The sequence below is a fragment of the Culex quinquefasciatus genome, chromosome 1 (genome assembly GCF_015732765.1).
Source record: "Culex quinquefasciatus strain JHB chromosome 1, VPISU_Cqui_1.0_pri_paternal, whole genome shotgun sequence".
Taxonomy (NCBI): domain Eukaryota; kingdom Metazoa; phylum Arthropoda; class Insecta; order Diptera; family Culicidae; genus Culex; species Culex quinquefasciatus.
The window spans coordinates 18,381,531-18,401,370 of NC_051861.1; the positions used below are offsets into that span (position 1 = coordinate 18,381,531).

At 37.5% G+C, this 19,840-nt stretch overlaps 1 protein-coding gene across 1 annotated transcript in view; it reads right to left on the reverse strand.

Annotated features, from left to right (window-relative positions):
- LOC6035406 (thyroid receptor-interacting protein 11) overlaps nt 1–19,840 on the reverse strand; it is a 67,900-nt gene that overhangs the window by 23,575 nt on the left and 24,485 nt on the right. Inside the window, 1 exon segment of the mRNA XM_038249915.1 lies at nt 5,179–5,202. Coding sequence (XP_038105843.1) covers nt 5,179–5,202 — 24 coding nt within the window.

The following is a 19,840-nucleotide window of genomic DNA, read 5'->3' on the forward strand; positions in this document are numbered from 1 at the left end:
AGATTTTGAGATATATTTTTCGTTTGGGTGTACGTTTGCAATTTGACTGGTCTGAATACAGAGGATGTCGGCTTTGGTGCTTTATGGCCAAGTGGTCGCCAAGATCGGCCCGGGCTCCGTGTCATACGTGATGTGTTCAAGTTGTCGTCTGTTTTGTGCAGCACAATATATGTACATAAACACGAAAACATTATGCGGTCTTCTTTAGTGGAAGGTTTTGTAGGGAAATAAATTAAGAATACACCCGTGGTTGCATGGTGGTTGTTGCAACACACAGCTTGCAACCGGTATTTACAAAACTATACTGAAAATCCCTCTCAAGCAGCGACACGGTGATAGCCGCTAAATGATAAATACAAACAAAAACGGTAGTAAATAGGAAAACATGAGTGCGATAGCAACAACCAAAGTTCTATGCTGGTTTGTGTCATACGAAACGGCAAGCGAGACCACCATACAATCCTCAGGTGTGTTATTCAAGTCGGCAGTGAAGCATTTCCATAATTTTCAAATTAAGAACATCATAAAAATAATATGTCTTCATAAAAAAGCTGACAACTGCATCGCCACTTGGGATACATTCTGTGTGTGCTTTGTTTCTGTGTCAAACTTTCTTTCTCTTTCATTCTTCCTCGTTCTTACGAAAGAAAAGCAAACAAAAATTTGTTCTGGTTATTGCATCAAACCTGGAATGCATCCGTCACATTTGTTGCACTGTGCGGTCGCGAGTTTGTTCTGTATTCTTCGTGTCGTTTTCTTCCAGTGTTGAACACTGTCAAAAAGTTGCAGCAAACATGATATTGCACAGTGGTTCCATGAAGCGTTCGACGGCATCTTCGTGCTTTTTACCAGTGCAAAATTTGTAAACTTCCATATCACTTCCTCAAGTCGGCTGAAATGGTGCTTTATTTGTTTTTCTCCAACACAACCCAAGGTGTTTTCCTGTTTGAAAAGCACACTCGTCATCGTAAACCAACCAGAACGGAGCGCATCGAATTTGGGACCCGATAGCAATATGAGCCCGGCTCTCAAGGCTCTCCCGGCCCACGATTACGGTGCATAAAATCTAGGATGAAAACGCATTAAAAGCTCGCCAAGTGTGCCATGATTTGAATTTCAACACGTTGGCCACATCGTAATGACCGCCATCGCAGATCGCTCAGTGAACTTTGCATTTATTTGCATCTGCAAAATTGTGCATCTTTTCCGCCAACTCATCGGTTGTTATGAATCAAAAGATACGCGTGGAGAATGCAATTAAAAATGTAAACTTTTGTCTATTATTTGCACAATGCACGCCGGATTGAAACAAAACGCGTGTAATGACTTATGGTTCTTTTCCAACTTTATTTTAAAACATTTAGAATTTGGCAACACTGCATTTGGTCAACACTTTTTTTTCCTAAGAATTAACTCAACTAAAAAAAAGCAAAATATATATAATACAATAGGTAAACAAGGCATAATGCTTCGTTAAACTAATGATTCTATGAGAGAAAATACTTGGTGGGACAATTATGCGTACAAGTGTAACGTTGGGACAAAAAGACTTGGTGTTGTTTTCGATGAGTTTCCGAACAAAGTAGGGGAGTGTGGGGTAATTTGGACACCCTAAGAAAATTGCTCTGTTACGGGCTGTATGGATAACTGGCGTTTTTTTTTTTTTGAAAAGGTCCTATAAACCAAATTTTCATTTTTTGCTTTTTGGGTGTTTTTGAATACCCCTGACTCAAGGCGGTTCTAAAAACACCCAAAAAGCAAAAATTGAAAATTTGGTTTATAGGACCTTTTAAAAAAAACTCCAGATATTTTAAAGGAATGTGGATGACACCAGAGGATAATAGAGACCATATTTGATGGAAAAATTTCATTCATTTCGATAAATTTTGATGAAAAACTCATTTTTATCGCAAAAGTTAAAAGGTGTCCAAATTACCCCCACATTTTTGTGTGAGGGTTATTTGGACATGCCTTGAGGGGTAATTTGGACATGCCTTGTGGGGTAATATGGACATACCTTGTGGGGTAATATGAACACCTTTTGTGGGGTAATTTTGACACATGTTGAAGAATAAGTTTAACATTTGATTTTTTGAGCATGTTTTTTATCCTTCAACCTGGTTTTGTAATTGCTTTATATTTGTAAGTGTTGCTCACAATATTTCACCAAAGGTTTAAATGATGATTTTGTGATAGAACTATAATTCAATAGGAAGATAACAAATAGTTCAGTGTAGTATACATAATTTAATCATTAATACTGAAATGATTTAAACATTGATTCTGGATCAGGCACTATACTTGTTTTTAGTGATTAAGGTATCGTTTATGTTTATGGAGTGATTGTGGTAATCGAATAATAGCATCATTGGTGCGCTGGAAGTGGGGACGCGAAGTCGTGATTATGCAGGTTATTTTTTTGTGTGCTTTTGTGTCGCTGTTCGTTAGGGGTGAGTGATTGTGGTAATCGAATAATAGCATGACTTACTGAATTATTTGTGTCTTGAGCGTAAGTTTCGTTGAGTAATTGGTGTTTTTTTTTGTGATCTTAATTAATTGTTTTGTGATTTTCAAAGCCCTTCCTATATCATCGTTGATAGGAAGGCACGGCGTCGGGTAAATTGTGTATAATTTTTTGAATAAGGTTTTATTTTTATGGTGAAAAAGCCATTTCTATATAATGATCGAAAGACGCACTGACATTTTGGATTAAGTAATAGTGGAGTGAAATAATTGTGTGTGAGTGAGTTTGCGTGTTAACCAAAAGACCTTCCCATAGCATCGTTGCTCGGAAGGCTCGCCGACGGGTCTGTTATGAAAGTCCTCCCCATAGCATCGTAGCTCGGGAGGCATCGAAAAGCCAATACCTTATCCTACTAACCCAAAAAAAATTAATCACGTGATGCTTGAAGGAGATGCTGTGGATTCAACGGTCTCAAGCGGTATCAACAAGTATATAGCGGAAAACTGTGTGCTTGATGAGTCTGCAACTTCAACTATCGGACTAGCATTCCTCCCTTTCGTTGAACTGCAGGCTTCTTGGGAGTGAACGGATGGTTGGCTCCCACTGATCATTTTTGATTCATTGTTTAACTTCAGCTGATCTGTCAATAACGGAGTAGCAGCTCATTGGCAGTCAACCATGCTCATGATCATGCTCATGCTCATTAAGGTATCGTTTATGTTTATATAAATCAATCTTTATATAGAATTTATTAGCCTGAAAATATCATATTTTTTTAAATTTTACATTCTGTAGCCCTTCAAATTTTAATATTATTGTAAACCAGCATAGAAATTAGAACTGTCAAAGAAATTAATTAAAAGCAATCAACATTAGAGTCTTGTTGAACGCCAAATGTACAGTAATCAGATTTTAATCAATTCGAAAATTGGAATAAATTTATCTAAATTAAAAAATAGGGGTTTTGTGAAAGTTTTCATTGCTCACATTCATTTTTGATTGTTTTGGCATATTAAATCCCTCTAAATTTATCTAAATCCCTTTAAAAACTCATCTAACCATGAAAGTTACTTTTTTGTTGCCTGACAGGTAGACTTTCAAGTATGTCCAAATTACCCCACAAGCCATGTCCAAACTACCCCCACAGCATGTTCTATCATTAATTGCAATTTTTGATGATAAAAATGGATAAAATGCACAATTTTAATACGTACATATCTCAGGCATCGTCCAAGCCACCCCCTTAAACAAAAAATGTCCACTTTTTTGCCATATAACTCCTGCAAAACCTTATTTCCTAACCTTTAAATATTAGAATTTAAGGCAGTGCCAACCGGCCTTTGTAAACTTTTACATATTATACCAAAACTACTTAACCTATTCCAACTTTTTTGGTTTGTCCATACTCCTAGGCCATTACTAGTACTATCCTTATCAGTTAAATTTCCGTTTTCACTTTATATCCGAAGAAAACGGGATTTTTAAAGGGGTGTCCAAATTACCCCCACTGTCCATATTACCCCAAACTCCCCACTAGATTTTATGTGTTTTTTTTTCTAAAAGTATACGATAAACTAAACTTAAAAATATCAAAATGTCAAAATCGTCCAAAAATGACATGGGACAATTATGCGTAGAACGGCAGTATAGGACATATAAAAAAAACTCTAGATTTGTACTAATAAGCGGCACTCCGCAATATAAATTCAACCAAACGTCGAAAATGGCATACGATAAAATAAGTTGAAATATGAAAAATCTTATGAAACGTGATCAGTTTAAAAAATCTGAAGGATTTTTTAATTTCTGGTTTCACTCCCATTGTGACCAATGCTGCCAACTAAACGAGTTTTTTGTTGTTTTGTAACACAATTGTTTTAAAAGGATTTCTGTCGCAATCATGTCGTCTTTGATGTTTCAAGTGATGGATTAGCACAGTTTAGAATAAATATATTGCTCATACAACACCACACCGGTCAGTACAGAGTTTTGTATGAACAAATGCGACCTCGTGTGTTCTGTACGTGGTACGTGTCGTATCTACGGTAGCGACAGCGAAACAGCTTGGTTACACACAGTATGGAACCGATGCCGATAAACACCAGCATCATCGTCTCGACACACTTTTTACTGGCTGCCTTCCGTTAATGATTGTCGTCATCTTAACTCAAGTCTCCACATCAGCGCAACTGTTTGAACAAGTGCGCGCTGAATAATAATAAAAACGAACCTTCCAAGACCCACAAACGGTTACAGGGTCTAGTAGTTCCTGCCTTAGCGACCGTCCGATGGAATCGATTTTTTAACGACTTCCAGTTAAAGAATGATCGCTTTAATTGAACAATCTTTAAAAATATGACTGCCACCGCGAGTGTTGGTAATCAAGCTGACATTTCCACTCGCCAACAGCAATAGAATCTGACGGTTTTGTGTATGCAAAACTGAAAGTGGCCGCGTCATTGAGAACCTCATCATCGTAGCAGGCGGCATAGAAGAATTCTCACACCTGACCGAGTGCTGGGAAGGGAATTATTAGCTTCATATTCATTTTAATTGTCCATTTATCTTCTTCGGGGCCTCCTAGCAGCTCATAAAGTCTCCAACCGTCTGTACCGGCGAGTTTTTATTTGCCAACACTGAACGATCCTGCTTCATTTAACCTGAACGGTTTCCTAATGATGGCAGAGATGCCATGTTATTAAAAGTATACTTACCAATGATGGTGAATCCTTCGCGAGCTGAAACAAGTTTAAAATAATCATTAGTAACATTCAAGTAGTCCAGAAAAAATCTGGCAACACCGGCCCCTCATTCTGACAGCTTAGCCACACTTCTGGTGCAGCTCAACGCCTACTGGGTCCATGTGTTACTTTGTAGTCCCGTAAGGTAAATCTGCAAGGTGAACCGTGCACCTGCAAGCCTGCAAACCTATTCCGGCAGCTCCGGCAGGTTTATGATTGATGACGACGCCAAATCTTAGTGGGGTGACGAGCCCCGAGAATCGATCCGAAACCATCAATAAAAATCAATTTATTGCCCCTCCACTAAAAAGGGGTTTTGCCACCCTGGAAGTTTGCACACTTGTGCGCAGGCACGTTTTGTACAGCATTAATGCGATGGGCGCCATTTTGTTTTTATTTCTTGAAGCGCATGCGCAGGTTTTCCTTGAAGCAAATTGAGCATTTTACATTCTGTTAGAATCGAATTTTCGAACCTTTGAAAATTAGTCGAAAAATATCAAAACAACAAAATGGCGTCATCTGTCAAAATGAAAAACAACCAAGTTGGCGAATTGCGCCAATGCAAAATTTGTCAACCAAGAAGGTGGGAAATTCGCTTCGCTGATTGGCTCTTACCGCAGGAAAATGGGTTATCTCGACCGGACGTCGTCACCGGATTGGCCACATGTGGTGCGCACTCGGCGACAATCGTGGTGGCCAGCTTGCACAACACCGTGGTTTGCAATCACACGTGTGACCTGAACGGTAATCGGAACCATGATGCGGAACGAATGTTAGGGTAGATTAGAACAACTTTTCTGATGGAACATGTAGCTTTCAATGTGGGATACAAACTTTTAGAACGGCACAAATAATGTCCACTTCTTGATTTGTAAGGTTTGTTCAATTTTGTTACTTTAGTATTCGTCTTGTCGCCTGAATTGGGTACTAAAGCCCTATGTCAATTTTTATGTACAACGTTAAAAAACACGGTTAAAAACCATTTCTGATCACTTTTTTTCATTTTAATGCAAATTTTTTTTTTTGACAAGTCAACATTTTTTAGATGGATTAACTATGGTCCCCTTGGAACGAGCTGTCAAGTAGGAGCTTTTCTGTCAAGAAGGACCGCGAGATTAATTTTTCAAAATTGATTTAAAAATCCATTTTAAACTCTTTGTGGTCGTACAAAGGGTCATTGTACTCAGAAAAATAATTTTTATCGCTGTAAACAATAATATCAGCAATCTAAGCTTCATTTTAGGACCCAATTTGGTTGATTTTTGGATCTCTATACCAAAGGCCTTGTTATGTAAATTATCGAATATCCGGAGTATTTGTACATTCATAGCTTAAAATGGGTTCGATTCATGTGAGCCGTCTTGAGAGGAAAGTTGGAGAAACAGTCAATGCGTAAATTTTGGAGCCGGACTTCCGGGGCACAGTTTGATGACCTATTTTTAGTTGTTTCTTTGGAAAAGCCCATCTGACTCATCCTTATCCATGAGTTTTAAACAATATTACACCCAAATCAACGATCACTGCCATTTATGGCGACTTCCACGTACTTTTCATGAATTTTAGCTGTACTGGCATTATATGTCTCTCAACAACCACCAAACGATTGTGGTCCAGAAATAAAGAGAAGGACTTTCAAGGAAAACAGTTTTTGTAAAATCTCGCAACTGTGCTTTTATACACCAAACTCTCGACAAAAAGAAAAGAGAGATTCTTGACATTTTATGCTTAAATATTATTTAAATAAAACAGTATAGTCCAGACTCGGTTATCCGAACGCCTCGGAATAAATTCACTTCGGATAATCGAATCACAAAAACTTTTTTTTTTTAGTTGTCTTATTTTTGATTGCCGAGCTTAAGCTTAAGTAGTACCCCTAAACTACGCTAAAGTGATTTGAAATTTTCAAATCCAAGATGGCGGAGACAAAATGTTGAAAACTATTCAAATTCTATTTAGGGAATGAATAAAAAGTTATATCGATAATGCCTGTAGTTCTGAAGATACTAATACATCTGAGCAATTCTCTACGAAATCGGTCTTTTTTCTTAAACTTTAATTTTTGTATTTTTTAATCCGACTGAAACTTTTTTGGTGCCTTCGGTATGCCCAAAGAGGCCATTTTGCATCATTAGTTAGTCCATATAATTTTCCATACAAATTTGGCAGCTTGCCATACAAAAATTATGTATGAAAATTCAAAAATCTGTATCATTTAAAGGAATTTTTGATCCATTTGGTGTCTTCGGCAAAGTTGTAGGTATGGATATGGACTACACTGAAAAAAAATGATGCACGGTAAAAAAATTTTTTGGTGATTTTTTATTTAACTTTTTGTCACTAAAACTTGATTTGCAAAAAAAACACTATTTTTAATTTTTTTATTTTTTGATATGTTTTAGAGGACATCAAATGCCAACTTATCAGAAATTTCCAGGTTGTGCAAAAAATCTTTGAGTGAGTTATGAATTTTTGAATCAATACTAAAACGAAACTATACGAAACTATTGGCACTACGCCCCCCGGGGCATGGCCTTCCTCTAACGTGGGATTTCTGCTCCAGCGCCTCTGACGAGACAGGAGAAACCGGGACCGACGTTTTACTTCACCATCCGATAGAAGCTCAGTGGATAAGGCGGGAATCGAACCCGCGTCTCATAGCATCATCGGGATCGGCAGCCGAAGCCGCTACCCCTGCGCCACGAGACCCACTTGAATCAATACTATTTTTTCAAAAAATCAAAAAATTGGTCGCAAAAACTTTTCGACTTCATTTTTCGATGTAAAATCAAATTTGCAATCAAAAAGTATTTTAGTAAAATTTTGATAAAGTGTACCGTTTTCAAGTCAAATCCATTTTTAGGTGACTTTTTTGAAAATAGTCGCAGTTTTTTATTTTTTTTAATTAGTGCACATGTTTGCACACTTTTGAAAAAAATATTTTTGAAAAGCTGAGAAAATTCTCTAAATTTTGCTTCTTCGGACTTTGTTGATACGACCTTTAGTTGCTGAGATATTGCAATGCAAAGGTTTAAAAACAGGAAAATTGATGTTTTCTAAGTCTCACCCGAACAGCCCACCATTTTTTAATGTCGATATCTCAGCAACTAATGGTCCGATTTTCAATGTTAATATATGAAACATTTGTGAAATTTTCCGATCTTTTCGAAAACATTATTTTCAAAATTTTCAAATCAAGACTAACATTTTAAAAGGGCGTAATATTGAATGTTTGGCCCTTTTGAAATGTTAGTCTTGATTTGAAAATTTGTTTTCGAAAAGATCGGAAAATTTCACATATACATTGAAAATCGGACCATTAGTTGCTGAGATATCGACATTAGAAAATGGTGTGTTGTTTGGGTGGGACTTAGAAAACATCAATTTTCCTGTTTTTAAACCTTTGCATGGCAATATCTCAGCAACTAAGGGTCGTATCAACAAAATTTAAAAATGCAAAATATAGATAATTTTCTCAGCTTTTCAAAAACATTTTTTTCAAAGGTGGGCAAACATGTGCACTAATTTGAAAAAATGAAAAACTGCGACTATTTTCAAAAAAGTCACCTAAAAATGGATTTAACTTGAAAACGGTGCACTTCATAAAAATTTCACTTGAGTACTTTTTGATTGCAAATTTGATTTTACATCGAAAAATGCAGTTGAACAATTTTTGCGACCAATTTTTCGATTTTTTGAAAAAATCAGAATTGATTCAAAAATTCATAACTCGCTCAAAGATTTTTTGCACAACCTGGAAATTTCTGAAAAGTTGGCATTTGATGTCCTCTAAAATATATAAAAAAATAGTTGTTTTTTGCAAATCAAATTTTATTGACTAAAAGTTAAATAAAAAATCACCAAAAAATTGTTTACTGTGCATCATTTTTTTTAGTGTAGTCCATATCAATACCTACAATTTTGCCGAAGACACCAAATCGATCCAAAAATTCCTTCAAAAGATACAGATTTTTGAATTTTCATACAAGATAAAGAAAGAAAAAAAAACAAAAAAAAATGTTCTTGAATCGATTATCCGAAGTCCCATACAAAACTTCGGATAAACGAACTTCTGATAATCGAGGCTTCGGATAATCGTGTCTGAACTGTATTTTGCCGAATGAGAGAGGTCATCTACCAATTATCACCTTTGCGCATGACTGTTTATTTGTTCCGACCGACAAACCTGGTACAGGAAGGAAAAAACCAGGTACCTCATCCAGTTTTGTTACATTTCTTAACTCGTGTCCAGAAGACCACAAGTTAGGGCCGGCCTTCCTTCCTTGACCAAAGTAGGCTGCCGGAGGTTTGGTTCGCGCTATCTCGAAGACGACGACGGCGGTGTAAGCAAACAAAGTGGTCGAGAAGGAAACACACTAAAATCATATTTGTTGTTGAGAAACGGTGAGGTTATGGTTCGCGGCGGGGACCGGAATAAGGGCGCGGAGCTTGGCCGTTACCCCACGGTTTTAGGGTCTACACACATGGTGGGTAGAGGTGAAAGAGGGGCATTCAGCAGACCGCAGCGTTGTACAATTAGAGGCAGCAAAGGTGGTTTAAATTAAGTGTGGAATTTGGTTGTAAAATATTGGAAATTGTTTGAAGAGAGCCGATGTGCGGTTGTCGTCGGTTGCACCTTAACCTAAAAACGCATGTACGGCAGTGTCACCATCTAGTGGGCCATTTAGCGAGCGCGCGAGCGATGACAGCCGAACAAGGGCGTCTATCTGGTGCTTCCAAAAACAACACACTGGGCCGTAATTGCTTTTAGCGCAAAAATCGCGATGTACTGCAACGTGCAGGCCTGGCTTTAAATCAAGCCATAAATCACATAATTACTTGTTTAGAGAGCTGCAGTCAGAAGGATGTCCAAGACGGCACAAAACAGGAGGAGATTCGACCTGATCTGACAAATGCTCCTCCATCAATAACAAGTAATTGACTATAGCAGCATGGTGGTTGCTGACAGAGACAAGTAGACTTCATTGTCGAGCACTGTATTGCCTATCAACAAGCTCAAGTATTTTTCAGGGTTCCACATCCGTTGATCTGTGGTTCAAACCTCGTTCACGCGAAGACCGTGCTCACCTGACGCTTCAGGAACATCCCATCGATATCCCGCGCGGCAGCTGCTGTTAACCTAATGTTCAGGGGCCTCGTCCGTCATGCCAAGCAGGCAGGCAGCCAGGCCGCGGCCATTAATTTATCAACACCATCAACACAAACACGCAAAGTGAATGGCTTAATTCGCTCCACCACCGGCTGACTAACCTGACGGTTGCGGGGCCCCTGAGGACATCTTGAAGAGCAACCGAGGCGTAAATTAAATCAAAATCACTCAACACAACATTCAATTAGCGGTGTTTATGCTCGGCGCGGGTCTCGGCAGATCCTGCGGTGTTTTGCGGAGTGACGGCTTATAAGGAGTTTTCACCCGCAGGGAACAACTTATGCCGAACCGCGTAGTAGGCCAGTGCAGAAGGGGGGCTTCAAGTGTTTGTGGAACATGATGGGATGTTCGCACAGGTGGCCATGCGATTTGTCACAGCATGTCGGATAAGATTGCAACTGTCGCTGTTGTTGTTTGTTTATCGATTGGAAGGATTGCTCAAAACAGAGTCTTCATCGAATGCTTTACGGAATATGTTGTTAGAGTCGAGTCTTAACAGTCGCTAAATCTTCAGACACCGGACGCAGTCCTGTTCATGTTTTGCATGTTTTTCTCATTAGAAGCCCCGCAGCACCGTATCGCAAGTTGCGCCAACTTGACACGTCCGCCTTTAATTGCTCATTTGCCTTCGCAAGTTCGCACACTGACCAATCTCGCCGCACTGACATTTGCGGTTGACAATCGACTCGGAAAATACTCGCAACGGCTGCTTTGACTGTCCACAACCCTGTCAGAACATTACCTTCCCCAAACCCTCCATAACCACGTACGTGCGCGATTATTGCGCAACCTTCAACCTTCTTGGCCAGGGCAGCAGCACCGCCTACTACCTTCTAAAAGCTTACGGCGACAAGTGTGCACGATAGCCGCGCAAGAGACGCTTTGTCTTCCCTGGCCACAGTCAATAGTTCAGTGCCTAAGCTATGTCTCTTGGATGAATATGGCTATGAATGCGCATTGATAGCGCGCACACACCGGCATTTTCTCAATCCAAGTTGTGTGTGTACTACTTCAAGTTCTCCGAGAAGACGCGCCGAGTTGGAAGAATTCACGCGCTTGTTGGCCACATTAGCCCCTGGAACCAATGCCTAATTAATATAAGTATGCTAATTGAGTGTACATCGCCGCGCAGTGTTGAGGTACTGCAGTTGTGGACTTCAACACAGCGAGAACCCCCTCGAAAACTGTGGTGTGGGCCTCCATAGCTGATTCATCAATTCTGGACAGAACTTGACACCGCGTGCTCAACTGCTGCGCGGTCTACCAAGTAATTTAGAAGCAAAACAAAACAGGAAAGTCCCAATTTCGGAGCAGGTCTCGTGATTCCGTCATAATTCTAAACAATACCTCAAACTCATATAGAAAGCCCTGATCTAGGTACTCATTACCCACACACTCACACACAGTAGGCCGATAAATCATCGTCACATGCTGGCCACTGCCCAGCAAGTCCGATCTAGGAGGGGGCAAACGGAAAGCCGCATCAGTAGCATCAAAGTAGGCGGTGAGCTTATTTTCCGCTTCGGTGGAGCCTAAATTCTGGCGGCTTCTATGCAACACCCCGACTCTCTGTCTCTCTATTCTACATGATTGAATTATAACAGTCTAATGTGGTACAGCAAACAATGCCGAATAACAGGTGGGTGATCATGACTATGGGCTGCTATGCCACCTTCAGGGATAATCGTCGACGAAGCTTTACCTCAAAGAGGCGGGTGAAACGGCATGACCGGTGGACGAAAATTCAGACAGGTTCTACAAATATAGTTAAAAAATCTAATCAAAAGTAGAATATGCAAACCGCAGACTGCTGGGCTGCTAGAGTTTTCAAAAAAATCAAATCTCCTAAACGGCTAAACCAATTTTAGTACGCTACGTTTCATAAGTAAGGTCATTTGAATTCAGCACATTACTTGAACATAAAGTAACATGCGTCTCCAGTTAAAATGTACTGGGAGCTCATTTTGATGGAGAAGCATGGTACTCTGGGTTCGAAACCCGATATTTAAAAAACATACCTCAGAAACTTATAACACTTAACCCCGGTGGTTGATCACTTTTTTTGGTTTGACACTTTTTGCCTTCCTCATCTACTGAGGAAAGGCTATAGAATCACTCGAAAAATGAACTTTTTAATTAGACCTCCTAGACCTACCGTCATTTATACATATCGACTCAGAATCACCAGCTGAGCAAATGTCTGTGTGTTTGGCTGTATGTAGACATGTGTACCGAATCAATGTCACTGGAATATCTCGTCACTGACTGAGCCGATTTTAACCGTACTGGCCTCATATAGTGAGATATAGTAAAGCACATCAAAAGTTATGCTTAAAAAACTGCTGCATACAAATTTCACAATTTGTAAAAAGGGTGGTTTTTGCATGAAAACCTGCCATATGATATATTTTTAGAAAAGTTCTGAAATGACCTTTCTTGTGGATTAAGAATTTTCAAGATATGACTTACCTATCTGAAATAACAAGCAGTTTAAAACATGGTCTGAATTTACATAACCTCAAATGGTCGGGTCTGATTCAAGGATCTGACACGCATGCAGTTTTCTCAAGTCACCGCCAGAGGCGCTGTCAATATTGTTTACGTGTGGTTTTTGAAAAGGTCGTATAAAATACATACATAATTATTTTTTAATATTATTTTTTTTGTAAGTTTTCACGATCTTTTGCATATATATATTTGAGATAATTACAAGTATTACTTAAATTTCTCCACATTTAACAATTCTAATATCAAAATATTTCAAAGTTTTACTTTATCATCCAAGCAATATATCACAATACACTAAACTAAAAATGAAATAGATTTAATTCCTTGAAACAACATAAATTACGTTTGAATCTTCCTGACCATTGGTTTAAAATAAATTGCGCTATTAAAATTCTCTCTGAATTTCCATCGAAAAAGTTTAAAACTAGTTTTAATTGAACACCAAAAAGGTGATATGCCAACATAAGGTGCTTAATGGAATTAAATCCCCAAATTCCAGTCCAGGATTAAATCTGGAGTTTTTTTTTTGAAAAGGTCCAATAAACCAAATTTTCAGTTTTTGCTTTTTGGGTGTTTTTAATACCCCTGACTCAAGGCGGTTTCAAAAACACCCAAAAAGCAAAAACTGGAAATTTGGTTTATTGGACCTTTTCAAAAAAAAAAACTCCAGTAATGTAAATCATTTTAATCTAATCTAATCTAAAACAAACGCAGCCAGTCCGATGAAAGCATGCTGGAAAGTCTTGTGATTAGATTACGCCCAAGCACTTTTCTTGTCAATATTAATAATTGCAGTACATCCGAGAACACCCGAAAATGTATTGCAAAAATTAATGCGGCCAGCCCTACTACGTTGTGTTTACCGCAGAGAGGATTCTGAGAACGGATCACATTTCACAGAATCTACAGGGGAGGAAGGATACGTGGACATACCGTACCAAAGGCTCCAATTTATGATAGCATTAGTTGTGTAGAATGTGTCAAGTGTGATGATATATGATATTACAATAAATAAAATGTATAAATAGTATAATATAAAATAAAAATATGTAATTGGAAAGTCCTCACCGAGTTCCTTGATGATGATCCTTCAATGATACTGAGCACTATGTTGCACCACCGAAAAATTAGCTTAACAGTGACCCACTAAGCTTCGTTATTTCTCACGCTTTTCTATTGATTGCAAAACATTCAACAAAATATCACAAAAAATGAAAAAACAATAACCCCTTGTACAGAAACAAGATCGCGTCGCTTTAACTTGCATCCAAGTTACGACAAAAACTTCTGTGCAACTCATGCCTATTGAAAAAATTGTATTCGGAACGACGGAAACTGAAACGCCGCCGCATCGAATGTCAAAAGAATGAAAATCAAAATGAAAACATTCGCCAAAAAACATCTTATTCTGAGGATAAATCGTAATACTGGGCAAAAACTTTACTTGATTCATAAAGTATGAAGCACAAACTCAATGCTTAACACTAAAATAATACTGAAATGTCACGAAAACATTGAAAAAATCGAATCGAAATTAAGAACACTAAACGAACAAACCGACCCGTTTCGTATGCACGGAAAAAACACCAGGATTAAATGTAAATCTTTTTAAAGAAAAAAATAAACTAAAAAGTTTATTTTTTGTAAATTATGACCGATGCGCATACGACCTTTTCAAACGCTACGCGCCATAAACTTGGTTCGATCTTGGTTCGATTTTGACTTCACTCGTCTTGTAATGTGAATGACAGTCGTGTCGCAGCCGTGGTCTGATCGTCACGAAAAAGCCGTGTAGAGGGATGCCAATTTCCTCAAAGGCGGTGTCTGTATAATCTTGACAAAAAGTCTGTAAGTAGTCTGTTTTTTTTTTACTCATCACTTATTTTTATTGGGACCTCTTAGGTGCTGCGATCACGTTAGGGGAGATCCATAAATTATGTGGCAAATTTAGGGGGGTTGGAATCACTCTATAAATGAGAGGAAGGCACCAATCACTTAAAGGTGGAAAAGAGACGAACTGTCACGTGTAAAAGAAGTGTCAAACTAACAAGTGACCCCGTTCGTTTGAGAACTGTTGGTGTCAAACCATTGATGGATATTTACCAGGTTTGGTTATTTTAAGTAAAACACCCTGAACAATCATAGAAAAAGCTTCAGCTGTGAGATCGTTTGTCCCGAGACATTTAAATCAGCAAACAAAGTTTTCATTTGATCTGAAAGCGTATTCATGTTTTTAAAGGGACCATCCATAAACCACGTGGAAAGTTTTTTAGTTTAGGAAACACTGATCTAAAGACTATTTTATTCTGAGCAGCAAAACACTGCTTTCAAATTGCATGTTCCATAATTGTGGGATGTTATTGTGCCTTGCACAATTGTGGAACACCTGAATTTAACTGAATTTATTTTCACAAAAAAGTTATCAGACCATTCATAAACCATATCTTAGTTTGAATTTCGTTGCACTGAAAGTCATTATTTTGTAAATATTATGTACTCATGGAGAGAATCATGGCACGCCAGCACATATATGAATTGGTGAGAACTACAGATATTTTTTTTGAGTCTTGTTATTTTTCCGAAATTAAAAATACAAAAAACTGCTGCCAGTCAAAATAATTATGGTTTTCAATACACATTCATTTCTAACACAAAAGAGTAAAAGAAGTGCAACATAATCAGAAAAAAAAAATTAAAAAGCGTATCACCTCAGTACATTTTTGTACGAGTGCGCAACATATGACATCGAATTAAATTTATTCAAATCACGAACCGGTAATAAAATCAACTTCTTCGATGTGCATTCACTATTTATTGACGTTGTTTTTTTTATCGAGTCCACACGTCGCCGTCGGCGGCTTCGACCCCAGAGAGCAATCGCAAACCGTTTTGTGTCACCAGCTTTGCGTTTCCATATGTTTTCCATTTTCGCCACCATCACGGTTTAAATAGCCAAGACGAAACTCACGGGGCATAATGATATGCGTGTGCCATCGTCTGGCAATGGAAAAAATAGCATAAAATAAACGCCAGTCTTTTTTTCTATACTCAGCTTCTAAGGCTAAAACTGCTTAACCGACGCGCGTACAAGAAACCATGTGAAGCAATTAGTTATGGTCGACACTTTTGGGAAAAATAGGGGAGGAAAGATTTTTGAAATTATTTTTTCACAGGAAAAACTTAGGCTAATATTACGATCAAAACAGAAGATAAGTTTCAAAAAAATGTAATAATAAAAAACGGTTTTGCCCAAGGCACACCTTTTCTCAACCCAAATTTCCCCTAAAATCCCACGGACCAAGTCAGCCGCTGGAAAACCCCCGTCGTCGAACACTATGCGTTGTGTTGTGGTGCGGGTGCAAACAGCCACAGACAACAGCGCGGCAACCAACAACCGGTGGCGGACGTCATTATCTGCCACCTTTTAAAATGAAATTATAATTTACATGCTTTCGACGCGGTTCTTAATTCAGCCACCGATAGAGACACTGAGAAAAAGTTGGTGGGAAAATTTATGAAATTATTGTAAAAGCAATACTTAAAGTATTTGTCACTTAATTACAAATTATAATATAAAAAAAATTGCTCACTTTTTGAAACTTCAGATGGTTTGACGTTGAAACAGTTTCACTAGCTCACAATGTATAAGAAAAACACAATTATGCAAAACGCTTGCATCAAACCAGCACTTTTCGTACCACAAACGACAATATTCACACACAACTCACGAATGCGTAATTAATGCAGGTGGTTTTGCCTATTTATACCTTTTCTCTGCCCAAAAGGAGATCCCCTATACTAGGTAGGGAAAACTACGTTTTTCCCTCGATCCCGTTTGACAACGCCAACCGCCAATCGATCCCGAAAGCCGTTTCGCTGCGATAAGATAGCAGGATATTTACCAGGCTTTGAATGTTCCCTTCTGCTAATCAGGGAAAAGGGAAAAATTTACCATGGGATAAAGGCACTTGACGGAAAACTGATAGCTAAAATCGATATTTTTTTTTATCAGAACTTATAACAAACGGAAAAAAAGTTGCTCAAGCCTTTTTGAATATAGTTTGTTGATGAGCAATTCTCTACGAAATCGGTCTTTTTTCATAAATTTTAATTTTTGTATTTTTTAATCCGACTGAAACTTTTTTGGTGCCTTCGGTATGTCCAAAGAAGCCATTTTGCATCATTAGTTTGTCCATATAATTTTCCATACAAATTTGGCAGCTGGCCAGAATCTATGACATTTCCCCGAAACCCACATTCCCGAAAAGACATTTCCCCGAATGCCACATCTCCGAAAAGACACTTTCCCGAAATGTCATATACCCGAAAATCATTTCCCCGAACAATCCATTTCCCCGAATGGCCACATCCCCGAATGGCGACTTCCCCTAAAAACCATTTTCCCGAATGGCCACTTCCCCTAATTTTCCACATCCCCGAAAATCATTTTCCCGAATGACCATATCCCCGAACGGCCATTTCCCCGAACGCCACTTCCCCGAACCCGGTCAGGCGGGTATGCCCGTTGCCCAGAACCGCGCGCGCGGTTCCCCGGGTTCGGGGAAGTGGCGATCAATGAAGTATCATGTGCACAATTGAACGTTCAAAAAATTCCGAGTTTTTTTTACGAGCGTTTTATTCCAGCTTCACTTAAATTTTGAATATTTTCCAGGTCTGTTTCTCGGAACGTCAAAAAGCGACAAACGACAATACGACAGCGTCGATATGATACATTGATCATTTCGCTTTTTTTTTGCATTTAGTTGAAAATCAAAATACAGTCCAGACTTGGTTATCCAAAGGTCTTGTCAAAAGTTCACTTCGGGTAATAACCCCTTTAACGTGATTTAGTTATTTTAAACCCAAAATGGCGGTGATGAAATATTTAAAAAAATGCATTTTGTAATTCAATAGTCAACTATTTAGATTTAACTAAAAAGTTAAACTAAATCTAGAACAAACTGATTCCTGCGCTTCGAGTCGTCGCTTAAAAATATCGTTGCTGTGCAATCCTTACCACGTGGATAGCGTTTTGGAAAATTTTGCTTTGAGCAATTCTCTACGAAATCGGTCTTTTTTCTTCAATTTTAATTTTTGTATTTTTTAATCCGACTGAAACTTTTTTGGTGCCTTCGGTATGCCCAAAGAAACCATTTTGCATCATTAGTTTGTCCATATAATTTTCCATACAAATTTGGCAGCTGTCCATACAAAAATGATGTATGAAAATTCAAAAATCTGTATCTTTTGAAGGAATTTTTTGATCGATTTGGTGTCTTCGGCAAAGTTGTAGGTATGGATACGGACTACACTGGAAAAAATGATACACGGTAAAAATTTGGTGATTTTTTATTTAACTTTTATCACTAAAACTTGATTTACAAAAAACACTATTTTTATTTTTTTATTTTTGATATGTTTTAGGGGACATAAAATGCCAACTTTTCAGAAATTTCAGGTTGTGCAAAAATTATTGACCGAGTTATGATTTTTTAATCAATACTGATTTTTCAAAAATCGAAATTTTGGTCGTAAAAATTTTTCAACTTCATTTTCGATGTAAAATCAAATTTGCAATAAAAAGTACTTTAGTGAAATTTTGATAAAGTGCACCGTTTTCAAGTTATAGCCATATTTAAGTGACTTTTTGAAAATAGTCGCAGTTTTCATTTTTAAATTAGTGCACATGTTTGCCCAGTTTTGAAAAAAATATTTTTGAAAAGCTGAGAAAATTCTCTATATTTTGCTTATTCGGACTTTGTTGATACGACCTTTAGTTGCTGAGATATTGCAATGCAAAGGTTTAAAAACAGGAAAATTGATGTTTTCTAAGTTTCACCCAAACAACCCACCATTTTCTATCTTCAATATCTTAGCAACTAATGGTCCGATTTTCAATGTTAATATATGAAACATTTGTGAAATTTTTCGATCTCTTCGAAAAAAATATTTTCAAAATTTTCAAATCAAGACTAACATTTTAAAAGGGCGTAATATTGAATGTTTGGCCTTTTTGAAATGTTAGTCTTGATTTGAAAATTCCAAAAATATTTTTTTCGAAAAGATCGGAAAATTTCACAAATGTTTCATATATTAACATTGAAAATCGAACCATTAGTTGCTATGATATTGAAGATAGAAAATGGTGGGTTGTTTGGGTGAGACTTAGAAAACATAAATTTTCCTGTTTTTAAACCTTTGCATTGCAATATCTCAGCAACTAAAGGTCGTATAAACAAAGTCCGAATAAGCAAAATATAGAGAATTTTCTCAGCTTTTCAAAAATATTTTTTTCAAAACTGGGCAAACATGTGCACTAATTTAAAAATGAAAACTGCGACTATTTTCAAAAAGTCACTTAAATATGGCTATAACTTGAAAACGGTGCACTTTATCAAAATTTCACTAAAGTACTTTTTTATTGCAAATTTGATTTTACATCAAAATGAAAATGAAAAATTTTGCGACCAAAATTTCGATTTTTGAAAAATCAGTATTGATTAAAATTCATAACTCGGTCAATGATTTTTGCACAACCTGAAATTTCTGAAAAGTTGGCATTTTATGTCCCCTAAAACATATCAAAAATAAAAATTAAAAATAGTGTTTTTTGTAAATCAAGTTTTAGTGATAAAGTTAAATAAAAATCACCAATTTTTTTACCGTGTATCATTTTTTCAGTGTAGTCCGTATCTATACCTACAACTTTGCCGAAGACACCAAATCGATCAAAAATTCCTTCAAAAGATACAGATTTTTGAATTTTCATACATCATTTTTGTATGGACAGCTGCCAAATTTGTATGGAAAATTATATGGACTAACTAATGATGCAAAATGGCTTCTTTGGGCATACCGAAGCCACCAAAAAAGTTTCAGTCGGATTAAAAAATACAAAAAAAATCGAATGACCGAAATCCTAGAGAACTGCTCTTTGTGAAAATTGCCCATACAAAAAAA